General features: G+C 42.2%; 1 protein-coding gene across 4 annotated transcripts; it reads right to left on the bottom strand.

Moving 5' to 3' along the window:
* Positions 1-3,426: 3,426 nt before the first annotated feature.
* LOC115072328 (germ cell-less protein-like 1) lies at positions 3,427-12,047 on the bottom strand. Of its 4 annotated transcripts, none has more exons than XR_003851370.1 (3): positions 11,940-12,047; positions 8,690-8,774; positions 3,427-3,460 (listed from the first exon to the last, which is right to left on the bottom strand). XR_003851370.1 is itself a non-coding variant. In XM_029569103.1 (3 exons), the coding sequence occupies exons 1-3, from the start codon at positions 12,008-12,010 to the stop codon at positions 7,012-7,014; spliced, it is 243 nt and encodes an 80-aa protein (XP_029424963.1). In that variant the 5' UTR covers positions 12,011-12,047; the 3' UTR covers positions 7,003-7,011. The 4 variants fall into 4 exon arrangements, 1 of the variants encoding a protein (XP_029424963.1); XM_029569103.1 differs by lacking the exon at positions 3,427-3,460 and adding an exon at positions 7,003-7,098; XR_003851368.1 differs by lacking the exons at positions 3,427-3,460; positions 8,690-8,774 and adding an exon at positions 11,129-11,200.
* Between the last annotated feature and the right edge of the window lie 1,997 nt (positions 12,048-14,044).

The following is a 14,044-nucleotide window of genomic DNA, read 5'->3' as shown; positions in this document are numbered from 1 at the left end:
CTCGGAGGAGAGAAGGGCAGGGGAGATGGGAGGGTGAATGGGGCTGGGGGAGTCGAGGTGTGGAGGGTGTGATGGACTTACCACAGAGAGAGGCCTGTGGGTGGGAAAGATGCCTGTTGCAGGTCTCAATGAGATTTTTTTAAATATGTCATTATGGCAGCAAGCTTACACCAGTTCTTAGGGATCCTTGCCAGGATGTCAAATTCTGTATTTTAGAATGATTTTAATGTGGTATATTTTTCCTACCCAGTGCAGTAAATCTGGTCCCCTTGATTCTCCAAGTTCAGGCCTGTTTATACTCCCTAAGCTCCTGTTGGTTCTTGCTGGCTAGGTCTTGCATTATCTTTGGGGAACAGCCCTTATAGTCCATTATGAGTTATAGTACTATCCCAGATAGGTTGTGATACTATAGGCATACTGAGTAGAGGTTTTGGTGGGAGGTAGAGTGTGGAGTAAGAAAAGATCTGTCTTTCAAGTAGAAGCCTCTGCAATGTCCCCATGGCAAAGTAGCAGTTCTTTGTAGGGAAGCAGGGCCCACACAGCAAGCATCAGAGGAGCCTGGGGAAGAAAATGTTTTCAGGGGCACCACCCAAATGGCTCCTCTGTCAGAATGCTAGATTTTTCTTCATCATGGTCTTGATTTTGACATATCAGATCTGCTAGTTTGAGTATTAAACTATCTTTTAAACTCACTCTAAAATTCTCTTGGTATTCAGCTTTCTCCGCAGCAGAAGAAAACTTCGTTTTCATCCAAAAAAAGTCTTCTGGCATTCACATCTGACTTTCAGTTGTTACCTACCCTCAAGCTGTTGCTTTTCTGTACCCAGTGGAATTTAGTAATAGTCATGTTACAGCTACTATTTCTGTCACATTTCAAATGCCTCCCAGCATATTCTCTTCTACCTGGTATATTAGTCTAAATTTTTAAGATTACATTTATTGGGCTTGGTGACCAGCACTTAGGAGGCAGAGGCAGATAGATCTCTGAGAGTTCAGGGCCACCCTGGTCTACATATCAAGTTCTAGGCCAGCTTAGTGAGGGGCTTAGTGAAGGGAATTACATTTATGCGTGTGAGGAGAATGAGCATGCCACAGTGCACATGTGGTAGACAGAGGACAACTTGCAGGACTCAGTTCTCTTCTTCCACTATGTTGTTACTGGGGGTCAAATTCAGGTTGTCGGGATTGGTGCCAAGTGCCTTTACCCACTCCATCTCACCAGCCCATCTGGTATATTATTCTAATTGGACAATTACTTTGTGACAGAAGCTGGCTATGCTGGCTACCTATCATCTAGGTAGTTTATAAATTTAGCTCTTCAAACGCATTTTATTATTGGTTTCTTCTACAAACACTGGCACCAACTTTTGGTTTTTGAAACAAGGTCTCACTGTGCAACCCAGGCTGGCCTTGAACTTGAGGCTATCCACCCACTCAGCCTCTCAAGTGGTGGGATTACAGGTATGACGTACCACCTCCAGCTCTGATAACAACTCTTGAAGATAGACTTCTTGGGAAGCAGATGCTGAGACAAAACTTGGGGTGACAGTGTAGGAGATTCAGGCCTGCTGGTGGACGATGAAATGACTGAAGGCAATGGACCAAACTCTCAGGTGAAGAAAGGTGAGTTTAATTCTAAGAGTGGCTCTTTATACCTAATGAGCAGGGTTGGCCAAGGATACAGCGTGCAAAACATAAACCAAGCAAAGTTCAAAGTAAAGGGCATGTTTTTTTCTGCTACCAACCAAACTTTCCCAGAGCTCCAGTCCATCAGAATGGAAAACACAAGCCCATCCACTATCATTCTTTCTAGCCAAAGGCAGTATTCTGCCCTTGACTCTGGGAGGTGGTGTTCTACCAATGTCCAAACATTCTCTTGTTTTCAAGAGACAACTGGACTCTCTGTTGTCTTTGATTCACCTTCTGCAGAACTGAGCTCCATCATGATAGGATGAAACAGAGAGGAAGGACTAGCAAGAGGAAGAATTCAAATTCTAATACAAACTTTTAGCCAACTCAGCCATGAGCTTTGGAGGTATCCTATGGTTTCTCACCCACTGCAAGCTTCCCCAGAAATGGCAAAGATGCTATCTGTACCTGATATTGCCCTGACAAAACTACAACTGGAACTTGCCAGGGGATGGGAGGGTGGGTGTGGTGGCACTTGGGGAGGTAGAGGCAGGCAGATCTCTCTGAATTCAAGGCCAGCCTGACCTACACTGTGAGTCCCAGGCCAGTTGGCGCTACAGTGAGACACTGTCTAAAAATGAAAACAATCCAAAAAACATACAACTGTACGTTGGAAGTAAATACTTATTTGAAGAGAGATTTGGGTAGTACATCTCTGTATCTCCCACAAGGCGCAAATAGATGTCCAGTGAGTACACTTTTCAAGGATAAGATGTTCTCATTCCATTTTTCACTTCTGGGGAAATCTTCACCAACTGAGGATTATTTTTTTTAACATGGTAAGGAAAAGCATTGCAAAGAATTCTATTTGTCTTTCAATATCCATTTGACTGTTCTTCTTTTATAGACTCCTGGTTTTTAGTTGTCATGTAGCCTCCCAGAATAAAGCTGTGAACTAAATCTTGTGGGTTTTTTGTCTTTTTGAGACAGGGTCTCCCTGTAGCCCCAGCTGGCCTGGAACTCACTATGAAGACCAGGCTGGCCTTGAACTCACAGAGATTCGCCTGCCTCTGCCTCCCAAGTGCTGGGACTACAGGCAATCACAACCACGCCCAGCAGTGATCTAAATCTTATTGGCACTATAAACTGTATAGGAAGATACAATTAGTTGCAGATAGTTGAATCTCACAGAAAGGAAAATTAGAACTGGTTATCCAGGTAGAGTTTGAAAGTACCAATGACTGTTAGTCCAAAAAGGAGGCACTGCCAGTCTACTGCACATAAGGACTAAGACTCTCTCTCTCTCTCTCTCTCTCTCTGCTTAACACAGACCTGCTTATGCTGTGTGTGTGTGTGTGTGTGTGTTTGAGACAGGATCTCCCTGGAGCCCCAGCTCTCCTGGAACTATGTAGACCAGGCTGGCCTTGAACTCACAGAGATCCGCCTGCCTCTGCCTCCCGAGTGCTGGGATTAAAGGCATGCGCCACCACAACCGGCCTATATTTTTAAGTTCTAACTTTGATTCTTTGGGTATCTATAGACTTGCTCAATTTGGGTCATTGTCTTTTTAGGTTTGTTTTATATGAAGTAGGCATCTTTGGGACTGGAGACATAGCTCAGCAGTTAACAGCAGCGGCTGCTCTTGCATGTGTATGAGAGTTGTGCCTGCATGTATGTAAGTGCACCCATGTTGTGCAATGCTCAAAGAAGCTAGAAAAGGTCACCAGATACCCTGGAGCTGGAGTCACAGATGGTTGTTAGCCACCATGCTCTGTAAGAGCAGTCAGTCTTCTTAACCACTGAGCCATCTCCTCAGCCCCAGTATTCTGTTCTAAATGAGATCACATCAGATTTTACTTATATGGCCTTTTACATAGTATTTCCAATTCAAGAGCTTAACTGAAAAACAATTTATCTGGCACTGAGCTAGGATACTTAGTTATATAAAATAAATGTTTGTTTCTTGAGACAAGGTCTCAAGCAGACCAGGATGACCATGAACTCACTATGTAGCAGAGGCTGAATTCTTGATCCTTTTGCCTCCACTGTTCAAGTGCTGGGATTATAGAGTGTCACGGTGCAGTGACCACAGTCCAAGCCTAAAGGGCTTGGGGACACCGACGGATAGAAATCAGGATGCAGGAATGCAGAGGTCTATGTGCCAGTGCATGTTTATTGTGAACTAAAGCAAGATTATATAGGAATCAGATCTGGAGTAACCAAGGAATAACTAAGGATACGTCACTAAACAGAAAGTAACCAAGGAGTAACCAAGGATACATTATGTTACCACCAAGAATACATTACTTCACCAACCAAAACTCACACGTTTACAGTATCCATGATTCAGCTACATAATATTTATAATATCTTAGATATAAGGTGTAGTGTTTGTGATTACTCTTAGCAACTACTATAATTCATTATTTCTATACAGAAACCAAGCTAATGGTGCTGAGAAACTCCAGTGCCCATAAACTGAAACAGAACTCTTTAGTTATGTTTCCAAGACTGCCAATTAATCAGGGAAGCATAGCCTGTCAGCTCAGACCACAGAAGCAGAGAGCAGGGAAACTCCCAAGGTGGAAGCATTCTTTCTCCAATGCTTAAGTCAAGGTAAGCTGCCACAGCCTAATGCGGCAATGGCTGTGCCCATAATAATAGTAGTTCCCAACAATAGATGTGCACCAACTACCATTCTTGGCTTGTATAAAATAATTCTATAACATTTTTTAAAAACAAGACACAGAAAGCACTGAATTTTAAAAGAACTTCTAGTCACCAAAAGGCATCATTAAGATAAAAGGATAAATCACAAATCAGATGATATGATGGTTAGTTTTCATTGATAATTTGACTCTATCTAGAATCACCTGTAGCGTCTCAATGAGGGACTATCTAGATTAGGTTGACCTGTTGGCATGCCTGTGGGGAATTGTCTTGATTATGTTAACTGATATGGGAACACCTAGGTCAAAAGTAGGCATTACCATTCCCGGAGTTTGGATTACAAAAACCAAGACAGTCAGCTGAGCACTGACAAGCATGCGTGAGTCTATTCTTTCTGCTCTAAGGAGATAGTAAGCTAGATGTGATGTGACCAGCTGTATTAGTTCCTGCTGCCTATGACTTCCTTGCTATGATGAACTGTGACCTAGAACTGTGAGCTAAATAAAATAAACCCTTTCTCCCCTAGATTGTTAGGTATTTTGTCACAGCAACTGGAGGGAAACTAGGACAAATGATAGAGGTAAAGCATCTGCGACAAAGGCTGGTAATCACAAATAAGAAAAGAAGCCAAAAGGCTAATGCAGTGATAAAATGAAGAAAAGAAACTTGAACATACATTCTGAAGAGGAGATGTGACCAGTAATCCGAAGAGTCATTTAATCTCTTTCATTATCAAGGAAGTGAAACCCAATGGCGCACGGTATGGTGGTGGCCTCAGGAGCCCCACGGGGCCTTTTGCCTTTGTACTCTGGGGTGTCACTTTGGTAGCTTGAAATCAGCCACACTGAGCAAAACTGTACAATGAAAAATGCTACAAACTAGGACTATTTTTCAGTCATTACTATAGTATGTACACTAAGACACATATGCACGCCAGAACATGGTGGCTCGCTCTGTTTTCCAGTAACATAGAAGGGTGAGGCAGATGGACTGTTGCCAGTTGGAGGCCAGCCTGAACTACAGACCAATAACCTGTCTACAAAACAAAAGCAAAGAAAACAAAAAAGGTATACATGCACAAGCTGCTATTATTTTTGCTTAGAGAGAAACGTAGTAAGGGGCTTCTTAGAAAGATGGCTCAGCAGTTAAGAGCACTGGTTGCTCTTGTAGATGTGGGTTCAGTTTTTTGCTTAGAGTGAAACGTAGTAAGGGGCTTCTTAGAAAGATGGCTCAGCAGTTAAGAGCACTGGTTATTCTTGTAGATGTGGGTTCAGTTCTCAGCATCCACGTGGAGGCTAACAACCACCTATAATTTCAGTGCCAGAGGATCCAATGCCCTCTGTGGCCTCCATAGGTACTGCACACATGTGGTGCAGACACATATGTGGTGCAAACACACATGCAGGCAGAACACTCATAAAATAAAAATAAACCTATAAAAAATGCAGAATTCAATCCATGGGTGGGAGGTAAAGGAAGGCAAGGGCTCAGGAGAGTACATGAGGCTGTGAAGGGAAGGTCAGCTCAGAGGTTCCATATTTTAAAAATAAGTAACAAAGGTGGCCATGAATGGATCAAAGTAACAGTGAACTAAGAGAATCGTGAATTAAAGGCTATGATTTATCAACTTCTTTACTCAAGGGCAATTAAAGTTTGTTCAAAATTATTTGGTTTCTTGATACAGGGTCACAAGGTAACCCAGGCTTGCCTAGAGCTTATTACAGAGACCAGGCTGGCCTGAACTCATGCTTAGTTCTCAAGACTTTTTGTTTTAGCAAAGTAAGAAATAAACATACTGCCTACTCCCTTCTACACAGAGAAACCTCTCAACAGTTCATTCTGCCAGGTGCAGTGGCTCACATCTATTACCCCACCTGGGAGACTGAGGCAGAACTGCCTAGAGTTCCAAGTCAGCTTGGTTTCTTAGGAAACTAAACCCAAACAACACCTCTTCCAAACCCAAAACCAAACACAACTGATCGTTAAGTAATCTTAATCTATCTCCACTATGTACCTGAAGGAAGATATGTATGAGCTCCTCACACACTGCATGCAGCACATGTGTGTGTATGTGCACTCTTTCTACATTACTTTCCATCTGTGCTGCACAGATGCCATCCACAGGCCTCATTTAGAATTGTTGTTCGAAAGACATGGCTGACGTGGGAAATCCAACATGGCTAAACAAACAAGAGTAGTTCTAAAATCTACTGCTGACAAAATGGGGAAAGGCAGTAGTTCTGGGTATCAGAGTCCACTATAGTTCCAGGAGCAGTGACATGAACATTCCCAGCCACTGCAAATGCTTCCTTACCTAGCATTAGCTTTCTGTTCTTAACAAGAGGCTAAATTAGTAAACTGCTAAGGTGATTTCCAGCTCTAAAACTAAGTCTGTAAATAAAAGCCAAGGCCTGCTTTTAAGAAATTTCATTAAGGGCAGGAGAGATGGCTCAGCGATTAAGGACACTGACTGTTCTTGCAGAAGGCCTGGGTTCGAATCCCAGCACCCACATGGCAGCTAACAACTGTCTGTAACTCCAGCTCTAGGGGATCCGAAAGCCTCTTCTGTCCTCCGCAGGCATTGCATGACAGGGGTGCACTTACCTACATGTAGGCATAACACTCATACACATAGAATAAAAATAATAAATATTTTTAAAAAAGAAATTTCATTAAAAAGAAAAAAAAAGACAAGTTCTCTCAATAAAAAATTCAGATATACCTTTTCACCCTCTTGGAAAACCAGACATCTGTTTCTGTCAAAAGCTGCTTTAGAGATCCATTCCGGGAAGGCACTAGCTGAAGGAATACCCACTAGGTTAAGAAAGATAAGGCTTCATAACCCTGAATATGTCCGAACAGTCCCATCTTTAAAGAGAATACTTTTTTTTTGAGACAAGGTCTGGGTAGCCCATGTTGGCCTTGGACTTACTATGTAGCTGAGGATGGCCTTGAAACCCCTGCGGAATGCTGGGATTATAGGCATATGCCACCATGCCTGGTTTTCTCAGTGCTAGGAGAAGAACCTAGGGCTTTGTGCATGTTAGGCAAGCACTCTATCAACTAATCCCTAAAAACAGTTATATTTTACAACCAATTCAAAGAAGCCTGCTACTAAAGCTTTAAATTCATCATGGCAGGAAATGGAGGTCCAGTGATTAAAAACTGGAAATATGCACCATGAAGCACACTAATCCCTGAAAAATAGTAATGGTCACACCTCAGTGAATTAAACAGGCACAGCTTTAACCTAACTACATTAGTAACTACCAATTTATTCTACTCACTAAACACTATGTAGGATTGTAAAAGAAACTTAACATGGGAAAAGGACTCCCTTTGTCCCAGGATGCAGATCACTGAAGGAACATGTGTGCACCATGTTTAACACAGTGCTGGCACTAAGCACCACACAAGCACCAGCATTTACCGACCAGTCCTGCATCACGGCAGCTGCACTGACAGACGAGAGCAACGGCAGCTCACAGAGATTCGGACACGTCTCCACCCTCTTCTTAGAAAGTTCAACAGTCAGACGCTAAGCTTCCTTGGAAAAACTAGCAATGGCGCCTCATCTCTACCACAGAAACACTATCCAAAGACTACACCGCAGCTTCACAACTGCCTCAAGGGCAGACGGCACTCCACAGACACAGACAACGCACGGTGGGGTGAGAACAGAGTCTGCTCTAATAGATTCTAAGCCTCACCCACAGGCAGAGTAACAATTGATATTTTTTTGAACTATGAAATAAAATTAGACCTAAAATCCATCAGAAGAATGAAATAAAGCTAGACTTGGTAGTTTTAGGAAACGGGAGGCTGAGGCAGAAGAACTGCTTCAAAAGCTTTGAGGTCAGTCTGGGCTACATAATGTCTTCCAAGACAGTGTGGGCTACAGAGTGAGGCCCCACCTCAAGAAAAATAGTCATGAATCCCTAAAGCTAAATATGTACGGCTCTGGCATATGGCCACTAGCTTGAGATAGTCTGGGAAACTGACATAGGTTGTTCAACTTCACAATGGTGCAGAAGTGTGCCATGGACCACACTGCTTTACTTCAGGACAGCACTTAACAAATTACAGAAGACGCACAACACTTAATGATGTAACAGGACTGGCTTAGGTGATGTGGCCAACCACAGGCTAAGGATGTGTTCTGAGCATGTTCCAGAAGGGTGTGGCTCAGCAGGGTGCTCAGGAAATCAGGTGGAATAAATGCTTTCTTGACAGCTGTATTTCAGTTGATGACGTGTTTACTGAGCAGAACCCCAGTGAGCCAAGCAGATGTGCAGTTCCTCCACCGTCTCTAACACTCAGAAGCACTGCTGCCAGATTTTCACCATGGTGAGCAACCTCAAGTAATATACCTGCACATATACGTCGGTACCTTTTTAAGAGCGGTATATACATCCATCTCCACTTGCATCACAAATATGTTAGATGAACCAATGAGCTGTTTCATGATGTTTATACTGGAAAAGATAAAGCACAGGAGTGAGTTTGTCTTCACATAGCTGAAGGACTCTTGTAAGCTATAAACTTCTAAAATAATTTAGTGTGTATCTGTGTGTGGTGTACGTGTGTGAATACAGACACACATGTGCCCCAGTACACATGTAGAGGTCAGAGGACAACTATTGTGAGCTAGTTCTCTCCTTCTACCAATGGTTCTGGAGATGGAACTCAGGTTGTCAGGCTTGTGCTGCTGAGCCATCCCACCTGCCCTAAAACCTTTAATTCTCTGTCAAATGAAAACATGGAGATAAAAAAGGCAGCAGTCTATTTAAACATGACAAAGCACCTCCGTTAACAATCCATCTGAACACAATGCTTCTCATTGTGACACCGGGCTGGGAAGGGCCAGAACACAGAGCCCCGGTCCCCTTACTGTAGGTGAAACAGGATGACTTGCTGACTTGGTCAAAGCAGCAGCCCCCTCTGCCTTCCTACCCACATTTCTATGTTACAAATGAAAAACAAGAAACATTTCTTAAAAATTCACTAAAACAGCTAGATCTTCAAGGTCCCAACCCCACCCCTGCAGGACACTGCTATATAGACCAGCCTGTCCCCAAACTTGCTATCCATCCTGTATCAGCCTTGCAAGTGCTGAGATTAGAGACGGGCCACTATATTTGGTTAAATGGATCTTTAATATCCAGACTTAAGTATTTTATCTGTTATTTTTATTTTATGTGTATGAGTGTATTGTCTGCATGAGTCAACCCTCCAGCCCCAATATCCAGATTTAAAAGAACTGCAGTCAGAAAATATGTTTTCATTAGAGGAAGATGAAAAATGCAGGCTAATTTAGAGTAGAAATGGTTATCGCTGGCCATGGACTCTTATTTCTCCCCTTTTTCTGCTTTCCTAGATTTTAAAGATGATCCCACTATGACCAGCTTTCCTCCTTCAGAAGTGCAATGGGAACTCTAACCTGTCCCCCGGCTGGAAGCTGTGAAATGCCTCCATCAAGATACTGCACACTCACGACACTTGTGCCCAAAATCCTTCACAAGTTTTTTGGGGGTCTGGAGAGATGGCTCAGAGGTTAAGTGCAGAGGACCCAGGTTCAGCTGCCAGCACCCATATGGTGGCTAACAAGCATCCCTAAGTCTGGTTCCAGAGAACAGGACATCGTCTTCTGTTCTCCATGGGCACTGTACAGACATGGTGCACTTACACAGATGCAGAAAAACACTCAAACACATAAAATAAAAATAAATTTTAAAAAAAGTTTGCTTCCATCCAGAATTTGCAGACCCATCATGGTATCTTGGTCTCACTGCTGCAGACAAGCTCTGGTAGTATAAAATAGCACAGCCATCTCTGAATCCTTCACTGCACAGCCCTGAACAGTGTATCTTTGATGCCAGGGACATTCAGGAAGGATGGAAGGAAAGAAGGAGAGTGGGAAGGGGAGGGGAAGGAGAGAGGGAAGGAGGGAAGGGAGGGGAGAAGGGAGGGGAGGTGAGGGAAAGGAAGGGAAGAAAAGGGAAGGGAAGGGAAGGGGCAAGGGAGCTAATGTCTAAGTAAGGAGATGCAGCTTCAAAAGGCCAACCTAACTGTGATTTTAATTTCATCAGTTGGTAAACATTTTTTTAAATTTCATTTATTTTATTTTGTGTGGCTGTGTGAGAGTGCAGGTACATGCAATATCAGTGTATGTGTCAAAGTGAATAGACAATTCTTAAAAACTGGCTCTCTGAGGACAGAACTCAGGTCATTGACACACCTGCAAGCAAGTGCCTCTACCTGGCTGAGATCTACTCGCCTGTAAAAACTGTAAAACATGTTGGGTGTGGTGGTACATGCTTTTAGGCAGGTGGATCTCTGTAAGTTCAAGGCCAGCCTAGTCTACATAATGAGTTCCTGGTCAGCTGGGGCTACAGGAAGACCCTGTCTCAAAGAGACCAAAAAATAAAAATAAAATAAAAATAAATAAAACCCAAAAACCAAAACAAGAAAACAAAACCCCAAATCCAACAACAATAAAAAACAGCAAAAACTCTCTAACGTCTCTATGACGATAATTTTCAAACTATCACTTTTAGACGCTCCGGGAACCTGGCAGAAGTGAGAAGCACTTTACACTTGGAACAGTCTTACAGCAGTGCACTCTGTTAAACTGGAGGAACAACAGACATCAATTTGATCACTGACAACAGAGAAGCAGGTGCGGCATGTATTTGAGTCATGAACGTAGTCAAGGCACCTGTCATTAAACTGCTTTTGTGTATATGTATGTTCTACAAAAGTATCTTGAACACTTGAACAAATGAAAAATATTAAGACAATTAACTGTAAAGTTACTTAGAATCCAGATCCCTGAGTTCTTTGAAAAGCTCAACACGCTGGTGAGTCATCAAGTTGTTTAGCAGCCAGCCACTCTAGGCACCTGAAATTGAAGTCTGATTATCTCCTACATATTAGGTATTTACAACTTATTGAGTAGGTCTTATAGTTAAAAAGAAAACAGAGTGGTAATTGTACTAGGCCATGCTCAAGTTTTTACCTCAGTGATTTGAAATGTAGTATTGCTTTTGTCAGTAGTTAAGGGACCATTTCCTTTATATTAATAATACCACTTCCAATTAAGAAAACTTCATTTCAATGATGTAATAGTTCATAAGGAATTACTTATTTCTATAACCTTCTTTTAACATCCAAATGAGATCTGCAATTCCAAACAGTTAAAACTGCCAGCGTCTGCACTAATGTAACATCTGTGCTGCCTGCTCCTTAAATAGTGACCACAGGAGCTGGAGAGATGACTCGGTGGTTAAGAGTACTGGCTCCTCTTGCAGAGGACCCAGGTTCGATTCCCAGCATCCACAAGGGGGCTAACAATCATTTGCAACTCCAGTTTCAGGCGAATCACTTACACACATGCTGGCAATACACTCATACACATAAAATAAAATTTAAAAATAGTGATCACAGTTTGATAAAGATATTTCATCCACCTTTGATCACTGAGCAGGCCAATGCTTCAGAAGAATTTATTAATTAGTTCAAAAGAAAAAAGGGCTATTACTCTATCTTCCCTCATAATTGTTTCTTACTACATTGTCTTAAGAAATCAAAGCAACCAAATTCCAGAAGTAGGATTGAAGAAAAACAGAAAAGCAACTCACTTTTTCTTTACAGAATCTAATCCACAGGTCCCTGATGATGTGTAACAGCCACACACAGTTTTCACATTCATTGTTTCCTTCACTGTCTCACCACACTGTTGGGTTAAACCATCCTGTAAATATAAATAAGCACTAGAAAGGCCTGTTTCTTGTGGGAAAATTAGTTCCTAGCACAAGGCCCTAAGTTTGATCCAGCACTGAAAAAGAAAGAAAAGAAGAGAGAAAGAAAGAAGAAAGAAAGGAAGGAAGGAAGGAAGGAAGGAAGGAAGGAAGGAAGGAAGGAAGTCATTAAGTGCAGCAAACCTACTTTCAAGTATCCACTACACACACAGAACTGAAAATGAAGGTGGCGGAAGAGGCGGGAGGAGGAGCACCATAGACCTCACTTTCTGTTTTCTGCTCAGGAACTCTGCAAATTGCTCTGGCAGCATTTTATCTGTTTTTTTCTGTTCTTATTAAATTAAGAACTCTACACAGCTAATCAAGTGAGAGAGATAAGTAAATAATACAAATGCATGGAACAGTGATTACCATTTTAAAGACCCATCAACATGCCTCAAAAACAAGTATGGTACAGTTTTAAACAACTTACATTAAAATTTTAATCTAAAATATTTATATAGGTTTCAAATGAATAGAAAAATACTACCTTCAATGTATAGAAAAATAGCCATTTTTTATTCATTTCTGAAATATATTCATGCAACTATATTATTAGAGTTAGTAAGTTTTAAAAATAAGGCAGATAGTAGATTCAGAAAGCCAAAAGGATCAAAGTTAGTGTGCTGGACAGCTTTAGTGTCAACTCGACACATCTGGGTTGAGGGAGCCTCAACTGGGGAATTGCCTCCATTGGGTTGGCCTGTGGCCACGTCTGTGGGGCATTTTCTTGATTGCTGAGTGATGTGGGAGGGCCCGGCCCACTGTGGGTAGTGCCACCCCTGGGCAGGTGGGCCTGTGTTGGATAAGAGAGCAAGCCAGTAAGCTGAGTTCCTCTACGGCCTGTGCTCCAGCTACAGCTTCCAGGTTCCTGCTCCAAGTTCCTACTTTGGGCTCCCTTATGAACTGCGACCTGGGAGAGGTAAGCTGAATCAACCCTTTCCTCCCCAAGTTGGTACTGGTCAAAGTATTTTGCCACAGCAATGAAGAACAAACCAGGACTGTTAGAAATAAAGTACAGACGTTAGAAATTAAGTCTTAGAAAAGATCAAGATATTCTAAAAATCAATCACAATTTAGCAAGCTAACAACTAACACCTCAAATGGACCAGCATGTAAAACAACAAAAAGAAACTTCTTTTGAGGAAAGGGACTATGTGCCCTGGCTGGCTATGCAGACCAGGCTGGCCTCGACACACAGAGATTCACCTGCCTCTGCTGGGATTACTGGCCTGTGTGACCATGCCCGGATAAGACAACTTTTTAAATTAAAACAGAGTACTGACTCACTGATTTTTAAACTTACTTCAAGTTACTTTGGACCCTTCCTCCCTTTCCTCCTGACACCTCAATTTCACCACACCCAGTAGAATGTCCATACTACCTTCACCTAGACGGCATTTGGATGACCCGACCGTAGTATGTTTCTGTCTCTAAAGCTATTCTCATCTTTTCATCAACCCATCCTTCACACAGTCCCTCAAATATTCTTTCACTGTTAATGTGCAGTGCTGGGAATCAAACCTGGGACTTTGCACATGTCAGGCAAATGCTCTACCACAGAGTTGTACCCTCAACCCCCTGGAGTAGTCTCTGTAAAGCATAACTATCTTTCCCTGACTAAAATCTTCCAGAGGTAGAGTAAGCTTTGCAATGCACTGAGGAACTTTCATGATCTGGCTTTTGGCCTCTTTCTTGACAACCTTTTTTATTTATTTTTAATTAAAATTTGATTTATTTGTTTATTTTGCATGCATATGGGAACAATTTTTAGGAATCAGTTCTCTCCTCCTACTATGTGTGGCCTGGGAATCAAACTCAGGTTGGCAGGCTTGGTGGCAGGTGCCTTTACTCACTGAGTTATCATGACAGCCCTATAATTCTTGTATTGATGCTCAAGACACGGTCCTCTTAATTCTCTGACCCTCCTTCCTCTCACATTTCTT

Source organism: Nannospalax galili, unplaced genomic scaffold (assembly GCF_000622305.1).
Source record: "Nannospalax galili isolate Female #2095 unplaced genomic scaffold, S.galili_v1.0 scaffold8002, whole genome shotgun sequence".
NCBI lineage: Eukaryota > Metazoa > Chordata > Mammalia > Rodentia > Spalacidae > Nannospalax > Nannospalax galili.
Note: the sequence above shows the minus strand (reverse complement) of the source record. Positions and strands in the feature narration are given on the sequence as shown.